Source organism: Gopherus flavomarginatus, chromosome 8 (genome assembly GCF_025201925.1).
Source record: "Gopherus flavomarginatus isolate rGopFla2 chromosome 8, rGopFla2.mat.asm, whole genome shotgun sequence".
Lineage (NCBI taxonomy): Eukaryota > Metazoa > Chordata > Testudines > Testudinidae > Gopherus > Gopherus flavomarginatus.
Genome location: NC_066624.1, coordinates 107,955,709 through 107,971,898, shown reverse-complemented (window position 1 = coordinate 107,971,898; position 16,190 = coordinate 107,955,709). Strand labels below are relative to the sequence as shown.

Below are 16,190 nucleotides of genomic sequence, written 5' to 3'. Positions count from 1 at the left end.
GACTTTGGCTCCCAAGGTGAGTTTACAGGGCTGGCTCTTGGCAAAACCATCTTGTAAACAGAGTATTGCTACGGAATCACCAACACCCCCCTCCGTCCCCAGGCACGGAAACCTACAATGCCATTTTTAGAGTCACTTTGCAAGTAGATTCTGCATGTGGGGGTGTGTAGTCATGTGCACCTGCCTTTCAGCAAACGAATCATTGCCTGAATGGAAGGAGCACTGCGTCACACACAGGCAAGACTGGTAGAGGTAAACAGTTTCATTTTGTTTCTGTCTCAGTAGATTCATCTGCAATTAGCAACGTTTGCCAGGAGCCCGCTGGAGTTTTCCACGTAGGTTGCTCCATGACTTGACCTAAGAAGGTCCTCCCAGGTTACTTAGCTCCCAGCTAGGAGTGTCTGATCCTCTGTCACTCGAGGAAATACGAAAGGCCATCCAAAGGTTACAGAATGGCCGTGCTGATGGTATTCCACCTGAACTGCTCAAAGGCCTTTGGTCTCCATCAACTGCTCTTTAAAAGTCTGGGCATCAGAGTGCCAGCAGAATGGGAAGACAACTTCGTAGTGTCTTTATACAGGGCAAAGGACCTCGCACCAAGTGCAGCAACTACAGGTCGATCTCATTGCGATCAGTCCCTGGAAAGGTCTTCACTCTCTTCTCTTCGCTAGGATGCAGCGAATGCTCCTTAACAGACTTGGTGTCCACAGCAATCAGGTTTTGCTGCTGGGTGATTGATAATGAACGCTTGCCTTACGCTACAGCTTCCAGCTGAGCTGCACTGAGAATTTAATTGCTTGCTTCATGTGGAGTATATCAACATGGAAGTGGCTTTTGATTCTGCTGACAGATCAGCCCTTTGGCTCGCACTGAAAGGAGTTGGCGCCCCGGACGTTCTACTAAATCTGGTGCCCGATCTTTGTACCGGTGTGAGAGTGCGGCTTTTGCTGCATTTCTACACAACCTCGGGTGTGCAGCAGGGGATGCATTCTCACCCTGGAGATATGCTGCCAAGCTACCAGCTGGATCTTAGACTTGTTGCTCCACATGCTGGAATCAAGGTTGATCAAGAAGCACTCATTGACCAAGACTGTGCTGACAGTGTCTGCTTTGTGGAGAAGCAGAAGAGATCCAGCCCTGCCCATCAAGCTTCCTAAGACACAGCCCACATCATGGGGTTGAGCATCTCATAGCAGAAGACCAAGGTCTAGAATTTGGAGCAAGGCTACCAGAACCCCCCAGTGCAGCTGGGGTCAAGCACGGATGAGTTCAACTCCCTAAACTGCAAGCCAGGTCCAAATGTTTGCAATAAACTGGCTGTCCTCCAACCACTAGGTCTTGCTGTCTCCTGCATGAAGTCCATGTCTTGCTATGGATGCAAAAATGTCTCTATACTTAGCCCTGGTCTACACTGTGGAGGGGGAATGCAACTTCAGCTATGTGAATAACGTAGCTGAAGTCGACGTACTTAGATTGACTTACCATGTTGTCTTCACCGTGGTGAGTCAACGGCTGCCGCTTCCCCCATCGACTCTGCCTGCACCTCTCGCGGCGCTGGAGTACAGGAGTCGACGGGAGAGTGCTCGGGGGTCGATCGATACCCACTGGCTCGATCACTGCCTGCCCATCCGCCGGGAGTGAAGATATACCCTGAGATTAAGTTCAGGGTCTGTCAGGCCTGTGTACTCTCTGTATTGCTCTACAGGTCAGAAAGCCGGACCGCTTACAGAGTTGGAGAAGCTAGAGCCATTCCATATGCACAGTTCGACTTTGTACGAAATGCCATAATCTCAGAGAATGTGGAAGGTGAGGAATGTGACAAATGAATAGAGAAACCAGCTTTGTAAGGGTCACAGGCCCCGAATAAGTCTCTGCTTTGCTTGGAGACATAGCTGTTGTCTGGGCTGTCAGATGTCTGGAGAAGCCATGTCTACATTCAGGAAGCATGTCTGTACCTCGATTCTCCTTGGGAAAGGGACACTTCCAGTTCCGGTCCAAGAGGCTGGGGCTGCCTGGGATTCAGGGCATCCCAGTGCAAACACCGTAAACCCTGCTTTCCAAGGGGTGCCAGCCAAGCGCCATATGGGATTGACACAAACACTTGCCAGGCTGCCTGTTTGCAAGCACGGAGATGGGTTCTTGTGAGTACATTGACCCGGGGGCAGGGGTGAATTTTAGGGGCGCGCCTGCCGTGCTTGCAGCCTGTGACATTTATTGTCTTTCCAATCACAGCCTGACGTGTTAGCCCTGAAAGGCCCTTTTCCCACCAGCAAGAAGCTCTGTGGTTGTCCCAGAAGTAGTCAAAGGTAGAGGGAAGAGGCCCCCTCTGCAGCTACGCTCTGCCCATTGCAAGGCAGGGACCTCCAGTTGCTCGTCATACACCTCTCCACTCCTGGCCTGGGTGCAAGTTAGAGCAGCTGAGGTGCTGCCATAACTTACCCCACTGGACCCTAAGTGGTTTTTCACGAGTGGAGAGTAAGTGGAGCAGAGCTCCTCTCTTGCACGCCCCCTGCACCAGAGGAGGGTGCCAGACGCTGGCTGGTGGACATGTTCTCCTCTATTGGCACCTCCAGCCAGAATACAGCCACAGCAGAGTGGAGAATATGGCCCTGAAAAGGCCTTCAGGTCTCCTAGCCCATCCAGTGTTCCCATCTCTCAAACCCTCACAGTCTCTCCATGCGGCGCTGTGTGCACCGTGAGTAGGGAATCATGGGGCAGTGGCCCCCAGCCGCTGCCTGAAACCACACGTGGGGCAAGGCTCTGGATCGGCCCCTGCCTCAGCACTGGGACAGTGGGCCGTTGCTGTGATTAGTGGCAGTGCCAGGACTCCTCTACATGACCACACTGGTGCTGGGCGATACTCAATGACCTGCTTTGCTGTGTACAGATCCGTTGCCAGTGCTGAGGCTTGTGTCTCAGACATCAGGCTGCAGGTGAGTTGGCCAGAACCGCTGGCAGCTAATTAATCCACAATCCTGCCAGGCTCGTGTCTCTGACGCATGCTCTGTACCCTGGCTCAGGACGAATGCCTTTCAAATTGAGGAGGAGAGAGGTGGAAAGAAGCTCTCAGTGTGTGTCAGCTGGAGCTCCTGGGGGCTGGTGTGCCAGTCAGCTTGTAATAGATGAAGGAGCAGTGACACCTCATTTTTCAGGGGCTCAGTCACTCAGGGATTCAATCTGTCCATAAGAACAAAGCAGTCTTTGGTCGGCTATAGCTAATTTATTTGCGTGCTCCTTGCAGTTCTTCTCGGGAACCGAGCACAGCGGAGAGTTGAGAGCACTTGTCATTTGAATCTGTTAATGAGAAAACATCCGCTGTGTGTCATGCCGGTATCGCTCAGTAATGCCGGCGTGCAGGTGACGACAGGCGCTCGGAGCTGCCCGCGTTCATTCACATGTCCTCGCAGGAGCCCCAGAGAAGTGGCCTCAGAATAATCATCTAACTGTTGTGCCCACTCATCTACAAAGGATACTAGTCACTTCAGCCCCCAAGGAAATGCAGCCACCTCTGGGATGCGGCAACTCTTTAAAACGTCAACTCTGTGCAACGGTCTAGGGCAGGAGGTCGAGAAGGGTCCCAAAGTCAACTGCATTGAGGAGGCAGAATAGTAAATCCCCAAACTGGAATTGGCCATAGCAGTGGGGCTAACACATCCCTCCTGTGACCAATGTTCTGGGGAGATGAACGGTGGGGAGCCATGTTAGGCCTCTGATTTGAAAGATACTGGGGCGAGGGGAAGGAGCGCCCCCACTGAACCACTTCTTCCGGCTCCCTGGGGCCTCCTTGAAGTGGGGCTCTTCTCCTCTAAGACCATAACTTAACCGGCAGCCTGGCCTGTAGCTTTGGCTCACGGGCGCATGGTGATCTGGCCTCAGGCCTGTGACACAGCCGTCGTGCTGCAGTTGCAGGAGCACCTGGGTGTGCTTTGCCCATGCGCCACGTGGCTCTGTAGGGATCTTTCTCCATACGTCCCAGTAGCTCAGCTCCATGCAGAGATCTCCCTAAAACCCCATCAGGAATCGCGGTCGGGGCGGCTATTCAGCATCAGGCACTTCTCTTCCCCAGGGCCGAGCAGTGGGACTAGAACACGTCTCTCGTGTGGCCTGCAGCACTAGAGCTAACTGGGAACTGGGCTAACTGAGTCAAGGAGACTGTTTCGTGGAGTACATCAGGAATTATGTAGTCCTGGGTTGTGGAAATTGGCAGCGGTGGGAGCTTCTATCCCAGCTATTGGGTCTCATAATAAGGCGAGGAGCATGCTGCTTTTTTTAACCTCCTCTGTTTACTTGCCCGGATCAGTGCACTGCAGCTCAGCAGGAGCTGGCGGAGCTGATAGCATGGGGAACCGGAGGAGGTAGCTGCCTGAACCATGAATCCCAGGGCAGGATTTCAGCTTTGTAATCGGAGCAGGCGACTCCCGTTGTTTTTAAATCTCTCGCTCTTATTTTTAAATGGGTTCATTCAATCGCCATTCCGCCATAACCCTGCCACAACCCCCCTGCTCTAAGGGGCTTCTCTGCGCAGCTCAGGCTCTGGGTTGTTTTTCCAGCCCTTCAGGCTGTTTTGCAGATGTAAAAATAAAAGCTGGAACATGTAATAACAGCAGCTGCACAACTGAGCGACGTTCCCGGTGAAGAGGCTGCTGGGAAAAGCAGGGCCTGCGCTGGCCGTGTGTTGATTTAGCCGCGTATACTAGCAGTTCACGTCGTAGCCGCTTCTCATGAAGTGAAGCAGCAGGTATCGCAGTAAGTTTGTCCCCGTCTCAGAGGTGAACAGGAGAGCTGTTGTTTTAAACTGTGTAAGTTCTCGGAGCAGTAACGCCGCCTGCGTGGACATCCAACGTACAAATACGTTGGCCCACAGAAAGGTCAGGAATCAGGCTTGGTGGGACTGGCAGCTGAAGGGGAGAGCCCTGCATTAACCGTGGTGCCCACGAGCCACCTTCCAAGCCCCGCCTCGGTCGTTTGGCTTGGGCGTTGTACCTGTCCCCTCCCCATAGCTGTGTTTTAGCTGGTTAGATTGTAAGCTCTCCGGGGCAGGAACCGGACATCTTACTACTTTGTAAAGCACGTTGCAGACCTCGAGGTGACCCCAAGCCTCTTAGCCAAGTTGTCTGAACAGGGGTGATTTGGTTGAATTGGACCCTGGATCAGAACCGGCCCTGCTTTGATTTTGCAAAACCAAAACCTGGCTCCTCTAGTCCAAGTTGGTTCACAAAATCCGGCTTCTCCTGCATTTACCTGCCAACTCCTGAGTTCCGGGTTCCTTTTCTGTGGCAACAGTGGAATACGCCCCATCAAAACCCAGGGTATGCATGTGTGATCTGCATGAACTCTAGTGCCCTCCTGCTCTTTCGGCTGCAGGTTTGAATGTGTAAATATCTGCCGAGTGCCGGAGGTTCGGAGAAGCCTTTTGAGCTCAGAGTATCCAGGATGGAGGAGACTCTCTGGAATTGTGCCCAAGTACGTGCAGAGGGAGGGGTAAACAGCAATGGCAAGTGATGCAGTGCTGCTGAGCCATGTGTGTGAACCAGGGGGGCTAAGAGGATTGCACATGGTGCTGACGGGCGTCTTGTCATTCTGCAGGCTCTGAGCAATGGGATCCAGAGCCTTTCACCGCAGATGGAGGCTGAGAGCTGTTCTCATCTGGTGGCTGCATGGGGGCCTGCGTGCTGGCAGTGTGCCCACCCAAGCCCCGAAATGGCACGAGCAGAGGCCAATGGCAATGTGCCACGGTAGCTGACCTCACCTCTCCCCTCCGAATCCCCACTGAAGAGCAGTGGTGGGGAGCTCGACCTGCTCTGACCTGTGCTGGCCCAGCTCCGCAGTGCCTCTGAGCAATGCTACGTTCAGAGCCACGCCCTGCGGCGAGGCAGTGCGCCTGTCTCCCGACATCCAGCCCCGCAGCCAGGCGCATGTCTGTGTCTCTGGGCTGCCCCGATGGCAGGTTACAAGCTTTCGGTGGCTCGTAAAGGGAGCCGGGCTGGGAACCACAGTGCAGGGTGATGTTCCGGCTTCAGCGTAGTACCAAATGGGACACTGCCGCAGCCCCGCAGATGCTTAAACCCTCAGCTCTGTCTCTTTAAAAGCCCCCGCAGAGGAGCAGCGCCAGAGGGCAGTGTCCGACCCTGCCAGAGAGCAGGCTGATGAGGGCCGCAAACAGCGAGGTCCTGAGTGAAGCAGGCCCTAGGCTGTCAGTCTGGCTGCGTGGCTTCTTCCAGGAAAAGGGCTCTTTGAGCTTCCTTTGATTTATTCCCGATCGGTTGTTTAGACTGTGCAGATATAATAACGCGTGAGCCAAGCGGCGGTTGTTCCCAGCGAGCAGTATCAAGGAGCTCCATTAATCCCCATGATGGATGGGGCTGGGGAGGGGAACAGTCTGTTTTCCGTTTCCCAGAGGAAGGGGGAAAGTTTGGCTTATGCTGCCCAAGCGGTGAACAGGCAGCTGTGCGAGTCGATGGGGAGCCCCGCATGCTGCCCGGGGATGGATTTCGCCCCCGAGGCCAAGTCTCGGGCAGGAACCTCACCGGATCTCGCTGGAGCCTCTGGAACTGTGGCCATAGCGGAAATCCTCTGTCGGGAGAGCATCCTTCATGGGCCTGGAACACGCTGGCTCGTCTGTTAAATCCATCGCGTCGGCCCCACTTCCCACACATCGCCAGCTGTTTCACCCTGCCGCCAGTGCACTCCTGGTCGGACAGTCTGTTCCCTCTCTCCCAAGGGCCGTCCTTAAGGGAGCACTCCTGCCTGGCTAGGAATTCAGGGGGGAGAAGGGAGAGCCACATGCAGCCTTCTGGCTGGTGAGAGTCAGTTGCAGCCCTGTTAACACTCAGTACGATGCAGAGGTCAAGCCAGTGTTAGCTCAGGCCATCTGAAGCAAACTCCTCCCAGGAGACCTGCTGCCGTGGAAGCTCCCTGGATCACGTTCTGCAGCTTTTAAGTGGAACCGGGAATTCAAGGCGGGATTGTTTAAATCTTGCAGTCAGCTGCCCCCTGTCTTATGGCTGGCTTTCCCCCTTCCTGTGGGGTAGAAGGCATGGGATGTAGCTGGCTGCCCCTGTCTTATGGCTGGCTTTCCCCCTTCCTGTGGGGTAGAAGGCTTGGGATGTAGCTGGCTGCCCCCCGGATAGGGAATTCCCTCCGCCCTGCCATTCTCTGTGCCCATTTTGCCATGCCGAGTGCCCTGTGCTTTCTCCATTTTCCCAGTATCCGTGATCCACCAGTCACACACCTACGCTGGACAGAGTAGGGAGCACGGCCCTGCTGTTCACACGTACTGCCAGGCCGAACAAACCACCTGCACAGCATCTTGGGGGCCATGGGCACTACAAAAACTGGTACCTATATCGCAGCACCTGCGCTAACCCGCGAGCATTTAACAGGGCTGGGCGGAAGCACGGGACTGCAATGCCACAGCGCTCTGTCTGCACAAGTGGCTGAGCCCCAGTGCAGCTGCCCTGTTGCTGTGAGACAGGCTCTCGGCCTCCTGGTGTAGACAAGATACTTGGTCTGTCACTCCCCGGCTCAGAGGAGAGGAGCCATGTGTATCTGGGCAGGGGGTGTGAGCGAGTCGTCCCCTGCAGCAGCTGTGCTGCTGATCATGGTGAAGGAACATCAGATGCCCGAGCTCTGTGCTGCTGGGAGCCCCCCATCGCCCACCTGACAGACTGATCTGCTGCCCTGACGCACGCGCGCACACACACGCACACACACGCGCACACACACACACACACACACACACACACACGTTGGATTAGGGTTTTCTCACCAATCCACCTGCCAGGAAGGGTGACTCTTCCTGATTGCTCAAACCATGTCATTCCCTCTTTTTTCCAGGAGAGGGTGCTCTGGGTCACCTTGCTAGCGCTGCAGGGACTAGCCCGAGTGAGCAGGGAGCCTGCAGGCATGGCCCCGCTAGTGCCCTGTAGGGTGACCAGATGAGAGGGGGAAAATATCAGGACACTTGGGGGGGTGGGGTCTGCTGGCGGAGCGGGAAAAAAAAAAAAGCCGGGTGCTGCCAGCAGAGCGAAATGTCGGGACAAACACCTAAAGATCCGTCCGTCTGGTCACCCTAGTGCCCTGCCACACTGTTACTGCCCCGGCCAGGAGGGTGGAAATGCTCCACTCACCGCCCGGGGGGAAATGGGGGGCCTGGCCCAGAAACCTATTGCTATGTCTGGCTGAGCAAAACGCAAGGCAAACTTATGCAGAGAAAGTTCAGGTGCATTTCCAAGCCCGGGGCCGGCTCCGCCCACAGCGTAGATCACTTCGGCTCCATTGCCATCCATGGAGCCACCCGCCGAGGATCTGGTCCGTACCACATGGCTGTGTGAAGCGAGAAGGGCTCACTGAGACCCCTCCAAGTTAGAGAGCGGAGAGCTCTGCCCCCCGCCCCTCCCGAGTCCATTTCCCAGGGGCCAGGCAAGTTATTTCCCTGCCTGTCTGGCCCCCGGGGGCAGCGCAAGGAGGGCTTGGGACAGCGAGGAAGAAAACGTGCAGTGGTGGAAATAGCCTGCTGAGGTCTTAACCCAGCAGGGAACTGAGGACTCTGCAGAGCCAGGCCTGTGACGCTCCCCTCAGGGAGCTCCTCCGGCTCCCCTGGCTAAACCGTCTCGGGGCTCCCTGGGCTGTTGTGTAAAACACTTCTGAGGCCTCTTCCACCCCTGGCACTGGGCTCCAGAGCACGGGGCTTTCCCTGTCTGAGCAGAGCGCACATGGGGCTCCACCCCCCCGCACCCTTGAGTCTCACCGACGGGGGCTTTTCCCTTCCCAGATGGCTCTTTACTTCTGCGCTGGCGTCCTGGAAGACGAGACCCTCTTCCGCCACTACGCCCTGAACGTGCCGCTCTATACCCACTTCACCTCGCCCATCCGCCGCTTTGCTGACATCCTCGTGCACCGGCTCCTCTCTGCCTCCCTGGGTAGGTGCCTGAAGGGGGCCGCCCGATCAGGGCTAGTGGAGTCACAGGCTGAGAGGCTGCTGCCTGGAGCCTCAGGGCTGGGAAGGGAAGACGCACGGGAGGAGGCGTCAGGACTCCTGGGTTCTACTGTGGATTTGGACAGACCCCGTATGGGCATGGACAGGTCACTCAGTCCCTGTGTCCCTGGCCTCTCTGCTCACTGCAGCCGTGTCTGTAATTCTCCGGCCTCGAACCAGGCCCCCACTCTCTTGCTGTTCAGCAGGCTCTGGGGATCTGCCCTCCCATGAAGCAGGGCGGGGGGAGTGTAGCTACCTTAGCAGGCTCTGTGCGTACAGCGGGGATTCCAGTTGGGAGCTGCTCAGGGATACTGGGGCACACCTCTGGGGAACGCCAGACTCCTGGTGCCCTAGGGTGGGCGTTGTCCCCATCAGACCCCTTACCACCAGGGCGCTCACCAGTCATTGCGGCTTGTTTCCCTCCCAGGCTCAGGATGCCCGATCCGGATGAGAAAGGAGGCCATCCAGAAGCAAGCGGATCACTGTAATGACCGGAAAATGGCTTCCAAGAGGGTGCAGGAGCTCAGCGCCGACCTGTTCTTCGCCATCTTTGTCAGGGTGAGAGCACAGCCACCATGACTCTAAACAAGCTGGTGCTGCCCTCAGGCTGGAAGTGGGGCCTGGAGCTCTCCTTTCAGCCCTCAGGCATTGAGATGATGCCTTGGTTCCTTTTGGGGGCTGTCTCTCACAAATACCCTGGCACTGAAATGCCCCCTTCCCCCCCATCAGGTGACCCTGTCCTATGGGGCAGGACTTGCTCTGTCGGTGATCCCTGGCCTGAACAGCCACTGGCTCTCCTCTCTCTTGTGCCCCACAAGGAGCAAGTGCTGCGTGTGGCTTCAGTTCTGATGATGTTTCTCCCTGTCGTGTCCTAACAGGGCCATGGGCCTGAGGCCTCTTCTCTGGGGTGGGTGTTCAAAGTCCAAGCAGGGTATATGTAGGTGACCATGCTTTCCACAGCACTGGAGGGCATGACAGTCCCTCCCTTGACTGCTTGGACCCAGCTAGCTCTTAGAAGTGCTACAGGCCATGGGGTGTCCCGGTGGCTGGTGCCCCATGGGGCTGGCTGGCTCCCTGGTTGGGACTGGAGAGAGGATCCACTGTGCTCCATAATGACTGGGGAGAAGGGAGTGTTGCATCCCAGCAGAGGAGCAATTTACGAACTGCATGGGCGCTGCCCAGGTGGGCAGAGAGTTGTGGGACTCTGGGTGGGAGCCCTCCCCGGGGATATCTCACTCATGACCATGCTTTGTGTTGGCAGGAATGCGGCCCGCTGGAGTCAGAGGCAATGGTGATGGGCGTCCTGAACAAGGCCTTTGATGTCCTGGTGCTGAGATTCGGAGTTCAGAAACGCATCTACTGTAACGTACGTGCCCTTGAGCACCAGGTCCCCCTTCGGCTGGTCCTGCCGTTAATCCTCCCTACCTTGCACCCGGGCTGCTCTGCTGGGTAGTAGTGACTGGAGCGCTGGTCGAGGCCCTTCTGTGTCCTCTAGCTGGGCTCAGGGCAGGTGCCAAGTACCCTCTGGCAATTCGACACTGGTAGTGCCACCACCAGAGCTGCCCTGGGGCCAAGTGCAACTGGGGAAGACCACAAGGGAGGGGAGGTTGTCTTCATTGCACAGGGAGCCCAAGTGAGGTGGGTTAGCCTTGCCAGGGGATGAGTGTCCCCACAGGTGCTGCCTCCTCACTCTTTCTGCACTCGCCTCTGTGAGTCCAGGGTCACCGCCCCTGGTTTTTTGTGCTGAGGCGCTCTAGGATTCTTCCCAGTCAGGTGTGTCAATTGCTGGAGGACAGCTCAGTCCTTCGGGGGGAATTGTGGGAAGGCACTGGAGGACTATTGCCACTCAAGTGAGTCTGCCTGGATCCTCCCTGCAAAATGGGTGATTCCAGCCCGGGTTAGATCAGAGCCTGGGTTCTAACCGGTCCCCCCAAATGGGTCAGTTCACCTGGGCTTAATGCACCTCCAAAGCTGGGTCAGAGGGGTTTGTGTGAGGGGCAGGTAAGCACCTGGGTTAACTGCACCGTGAAGACGGGCCCTAAAGAGCAGTGTAGGTCAGGCTGCAGAGGACGTCCCTACCCAGTGGGATGATGCAGAGCTACTTCTGCATAGTCACACTAATAACGAACACCATGCAGATGAGCCCGCCACACTGGGGCAGAGGAAAGGATGGGTAGGCAGTGGGAGTTGCTGGCCAGAGGCCAGCGTTTGCTCTAATAGGTTTAGCGCCATTTCAGCCGTAACCGTATGGTAACAAAATAGTGCGAGATGGACTGTAACTTGCGATGTACTCTAGGAGCGCGAGGTCTTACTTGGAGGCACTAGTATCCTGCAGCTCTGTTGGGGGGTTTCCCTTAGACCCCCTAGAGGCCCCAGGCAGGACAAGAGCAGAAGCGAAGGAAGCCAGGAGGATCCGTAGCACGTTCGCTTTTATTAAAAGAAGTGATTTCATGTTTTCCAGCTCCTCTGCTTCGCAGTTGTTCGTGCCAGAAGCGGGTAACGATTCACTAGGAAAAGTGAAATCAAACCAGGGCCTGTGGCCCGGAGGTCAGGTTGGGGCTGAAATGGGGAAGCAGTTGGTTTTAGGTGCATTTGATCCCATCATAAATCTGGGACCATTTGGAAGCAGTTTGCTGTAGTCTAGCAGCTGCCGTTAGTGACAGCTCTGTTGCTGACAATGGCATCTTGACATGGACTGTACAGCATGATATACAGCCTGTGCGTGGGTGTATTCCAGCCGTACTTCATTTCCACCGGCATCTCGGGAACTGGGGACTGCTCCTTCCTCCTGGGAGGTTACAGAGCTGCGGGTGCTTTACAAAGGGTGCTGGACAAAAAGAACTTGGCAGTCGTTTACACACGGGGAGACGGTAATAGTGTCTTGCTAAGCAGGGTCCAGTGGAGCCAGCTGAGCGAGTAGCAGGATTGTGGGAGCAGCCAGGGTCCTTGCCCGTCCCAGGAGGGGCCAGAAACCAGAGGCAGGGGACAGAATTCCTAGGGTTCCAGCACCGCTCCTGGAAGTCAGCGCTTTCCCCACCGTGCTGTCTGTTCTGCAGGCTCTGCCGCTGACGGGATTCCGCTTTGAGAAGGTGGGGAAGAAGCCTGAACTAACTCTCCTGTGGGAGCCGGAGACCCCAGAGCAGGAAGCTGCCCCTCAGGTAAAGCCCACACCAATGGCTCAGTGCAGCAGCGCAACTGAACTGCATAGACCTTGTCTGCTGATCGAGCCCTCTGCACTCCCAACCCACCAGGATCTCCGCTGGGCTCAGGGCCAGATTTCCAATGGGACGCAGTAGGCACATGGCTGGGGAGCCTTGCCTCTCTAAAACGTGCAGCATGAAAGTCAGCTGGGGGCGGGAGAGACTGAAGATGCTGCACCTTGGGGCGCGTAAGTGTAAATCCGGCCCTGGCTGGGCTTGGGGTTCTCGGAGTCCCTGCCCCCAGCCCACTGCTCTACTCACTGCAGCAGACTGTGTGTCTGCAGGCTCCCTCAGGCTGCATCCTCCCCTTACATCCCTGTGTTCTGGCTTCTGTTTCCCCAAGTGGCCACCCTCTTCTCTGGTTCACTCCCATTACCGCCTGGCTTTCTAGGCCCTCTGCCTCCAGAGGTGCTGGAACCAGGGGTTCAGGGGTTACACTCAGCACCCCCACTACACAATTGTTCCAGCACCCCGGCCTGCAGGCCTTTGGCTCTTCTGCCCTCCCTGCTGTGTGCCAAGTCTCCCGCTTCTATGGCCTCTACCAATGTAATTAACGTGCTGTTTACTGCTCGTCTAGATCGTTAATTAAGATGTTAAGCAAGATTGGGTCTGCCTGTGACTCTGGCTAGACACCTTCCCTACCTCATTGCTCTGGCCTTTATCATCCCCCTTCTGCTGGACTTTTCAGTCAGGTTTCAGCCCATGTGGCAGGCAGCGCTCAGATCCAATTAGAAGGAATGTTTCAAGTCCGATTTCCCCAGACATGGTGTTAATGCTTTAATAGAGTTGAGAAATCGGTCTCCTGTGTCCCCATCAGCTATTAACGCAGTAACTCAATCAAGGGGATTGATTGCATTTGTCTGGCTTGATTAAGTACTACTGTGATGCCAAACAAAAGTTGGCAACACTTTAAAATAATGGTCTAGCTGATTGCCTTGAAATTCCCAGGGATGAATCCCAATCCCCTGCCTGAGGCTTGGTCTGCACTTAAAAGGCTACGCCAGTCAGGGGTGTGAAAGATCCACACACCCCCGCTCCACTTCCAGCACCAGAGCTCTGCAGACCTAACGCTCCCTCCCCCTTGGAGACCCAGCCCTGTTGATAGACGAATGCTTCTGTCAATTTAGCTACCATCTTGGGGTCCTACTCCCCTTCCCTCAGTGTAGGCTCTGTCTACGCTACAGGGTTACCCCGGATCCTGCCTCTGTGGTGTGGGCACACCGTGAGAGCAAGCTGCTGCAAACTCTCCCACGGCAGCACGCTCCCTTTAAAGCCGACTTGGCTGGGGAAGGCCCCTGGAACCTGCCCCGAGTGGCCCCAATTCATCCTGTCGTACAGGAGCTGGGATCGCTTACACATTTGCAGGGAGCCGCATGAAAAACGACTGCCCAGCGTGAGCAGAGCCCAGCCCCGGGGCTAATCATTTTTGGAAAGTAAACACTGAGCCATGGAGGAAACTCCTCCACGAATCAATCCCGCCTCCTAAGCAAATACCGGAGCCCTCCACTGGGATTGCTCCTTGCAAGGCAAGAGATCCCTGTGTCAATAAATCTCTAACCCCTTGAACTGCTGCAGCCTTCCCAGAGCTTTGCTGAAGCAGCAAGAAGCAATGTCACCCTGACATACAGTTGCACCCTCCTGGAGCACAGGCTCTTCTCCCCGTCAAGCACCACCCCCTCCGCCAGGCTCTGCATGGTGGGCCCCGCGGGCCTTTCCAAGGCTTGGCGGTGGCCTTTTGGTTTGGCTGAGCCCAGCTGGGGAGGGAGAACATCTGTAAAGCTGTTTGCAAAATAGGTTAAACGTGCAGAGGCTGGATGGCTGCTGGGCTCAGGAGCTCCTACCGCCCCTCCCCGTCTCTGGTGCTGATGAGGGAGCTGGACTCCTGGGGGGGTTCCAGCGGCACCCTCCCCCTCCACTGCGTAACTTTGGTAACAGCAGCCAAGACTAAGGGATGAATCGCCCTATTCCAGCCTCCTGGTACAGCCGGGGGGCAGCCAGCCTGGGCCCCCACCCTGGCTGTCCGGCTGGTTTTAGTGCTCCAGCTCCATGAAAGGAGGGAAATGACAGCTCTGGTGTCAGCTGGCCAGCGTAGGAGTAGTGTGGCTCTCCTCACTGCAGGCCACTGTGATACACTGGAGTCCAGATCAGACCTGGCCTCTTCCGCATGATTGATTCTGAGCAGCGAACAGAATCAGCTGGGAAGATTTGGAGACGTTTGCCCACTCACGAGTGCAGGGAGAGAGGCTGGAATGGCTCATAGGAGCGCAGAGTAAAGCTAGTGGACTGGTTCTCCCCTCTCGTTCTGGGACTGAGCAGATGCTCTGAACAGGCTCAGGGCCCGTCGTGCTGGGGGCGGGCAGGCCCATTCTGGGAGAGAGTCCTGGGCCCAGAGAGCTCATCAGCTGTGCCCTCCCCAGTGAGAGAAGCGATCAGGCTTAGTTGGGTTGTGCACAGAAGGCTAGAGGCAAAGGATGAAACCGTGGAATTCCCGATAATACAGCTGAGGTGGTTTCCCTGGGGAACCTCTTACTAGGTTCTGTAGGTAAAAGTGATCCTCTGCGGATTAAAATAAAGTTCTGCCTTTCACGTAGGGTCCATCTGCACTGCAGACGAAGGTGTGTTCTTGGCTCCCATTAGCGAACCAGCCGATCAGTGAGGAGACGGCGACTCAGGTTGGCAGCTCAAGTTGAAGCCTGTAGGGCAATCCGGGGTTGAGGTCGAGCTGTAGCCTCGTAAATACAGGAACCTGAGTGGCAAACCCGAGTTAAGAACACACCTTTTTTTCCCCATGTAGCCGTATCCTAACTCTCCAGTCAATCTCCGCCCCCACCAAGCCAGCGCCTTTGCCAGGGCCGCCAAGAGGGAGGGCAAGTGGGGCAATTTGCCTCTGGCCCTGCAGGGGCCCCACAAGAGTTTTTCGGGGCCCCTGGAGCAGGGTCCTTCACTCGCTGTGGGTCTTCGGCGGTAATTCGGTGGCGGAGGGTCCTTCCGCTCTGGGACCTGCCGCCCAAGTGTCCCGAAGACCCGCGGTAGGGGGTCCTTCCGCCCTAGGACCTGCCGCTGAAGTGCCGGGTCTTCGGTGGCAATTCGGTGGCAGGGGCTTCTCGCCACTGAAGACCCCAGGCCCCCTGAATCCTCTGGGCAGCCCTGGCCTTTGCCGCTGGAACTGTTGCCGTTTGGCAATTTGCTGGGGCACGAAGAAGTTACTGTCTACAATAGAACAGTGAACAGGAAAAGTGTGTGATGGCTCCAGTGAGCATCACCACTGACGGACGCCCAGTGAGGATCACCAGACACTTGAACGACTCTACCCATACGTGTGGTCCTTCGGGCTGTGTTCCAGTCGGCTGGGCCCTGCTGACAGCAAACCTGTCACTAATGATATGTTTAAAAAGTTAAATCTCATTAATTTTGAGAGTTTAATTTTGATTCTGGTCACATCTGAGGTTTTATGCAGCTGAATAAAAAGGATTGGCTAAAAGAGGAGGGCAGGTTGCTCTGCATGCCTGAATCGAAGGCATTGATTGTCCAGGGTCTATGTTTCCTTCTGTAAGGAGTACAGTCAGTTCCATTCTGACATCTGCTCTGATATGCTGAAATGTGCAAGCCGGCATTTCCTTACTGAGGGAATGTGGCTGTGTTAGATAAGTGTGATACCTACGCACCGGGCATGCAGACCATCCTGCTGGCTACGGCTCTGGGGCAGACACACCAGTGCTGATGCTAACAAAGGGGCAGCAGGTTCTGACTGTGCCACCTGCTAGTCAGAGATTGAAGCCAGATTACATCACCATGTGGAGCTGAACAAAGACCCCGGGGTCAGCCTCTTTGGCTGGGAAGGCCCCGTCACATTTCAGTGTGTTTCCAGTCTAGCTGAGTTCTCGTTGCTCCGTGTGCCGGCGGGGACTCAGCTTGTGGGGTACATGTCAGTGAGCTGGCTGACTTGGTGCCTGTAACCCAAATCACAGCCGTGAGCAGGGAGCTGCTAATTAGCAGCAGCTTCTAGTTTCACA

At 55.9% G+C, this 16,190-nt stretch overlaps 1 protein-coding gene across 4 annotated transcripts in view; it reads left to right on the top strand.

Moving 5' to 3' along the window:
* Window positions 1-16,190, top strand: part of DIS3L2 (DIS3 like 3'-5' exoribonuclease 2) — a 299,945-nt gene that overhangs the window by 282,987 nt on the left and 768 nt on the right. For all 4 annotated transcript variants that reach the window (XM_050963773.1, XM_050963771.1, XM_050963772.1 and 1 more), the window contains 4 exons: window positions 8,774-8,921; window positions 9,405-9,535; window positions 10,239-10,343; window positions 12,034-12,135. In XM_050963773.1, the coding sequence (XP_050819730.1) occupies window positions 8,774-8,921; window positions 9,405-9,535; window positions 10,239-10,343; window positions 12,034-12,135 (486 nt within the window). The remainder of the gene's footprint in view (window positions 1-8,773; window positions 8,922-9,404; window positions 9,536-10,238; window positions 10,344-12,033; window positions 12,136-16,190) is intronic.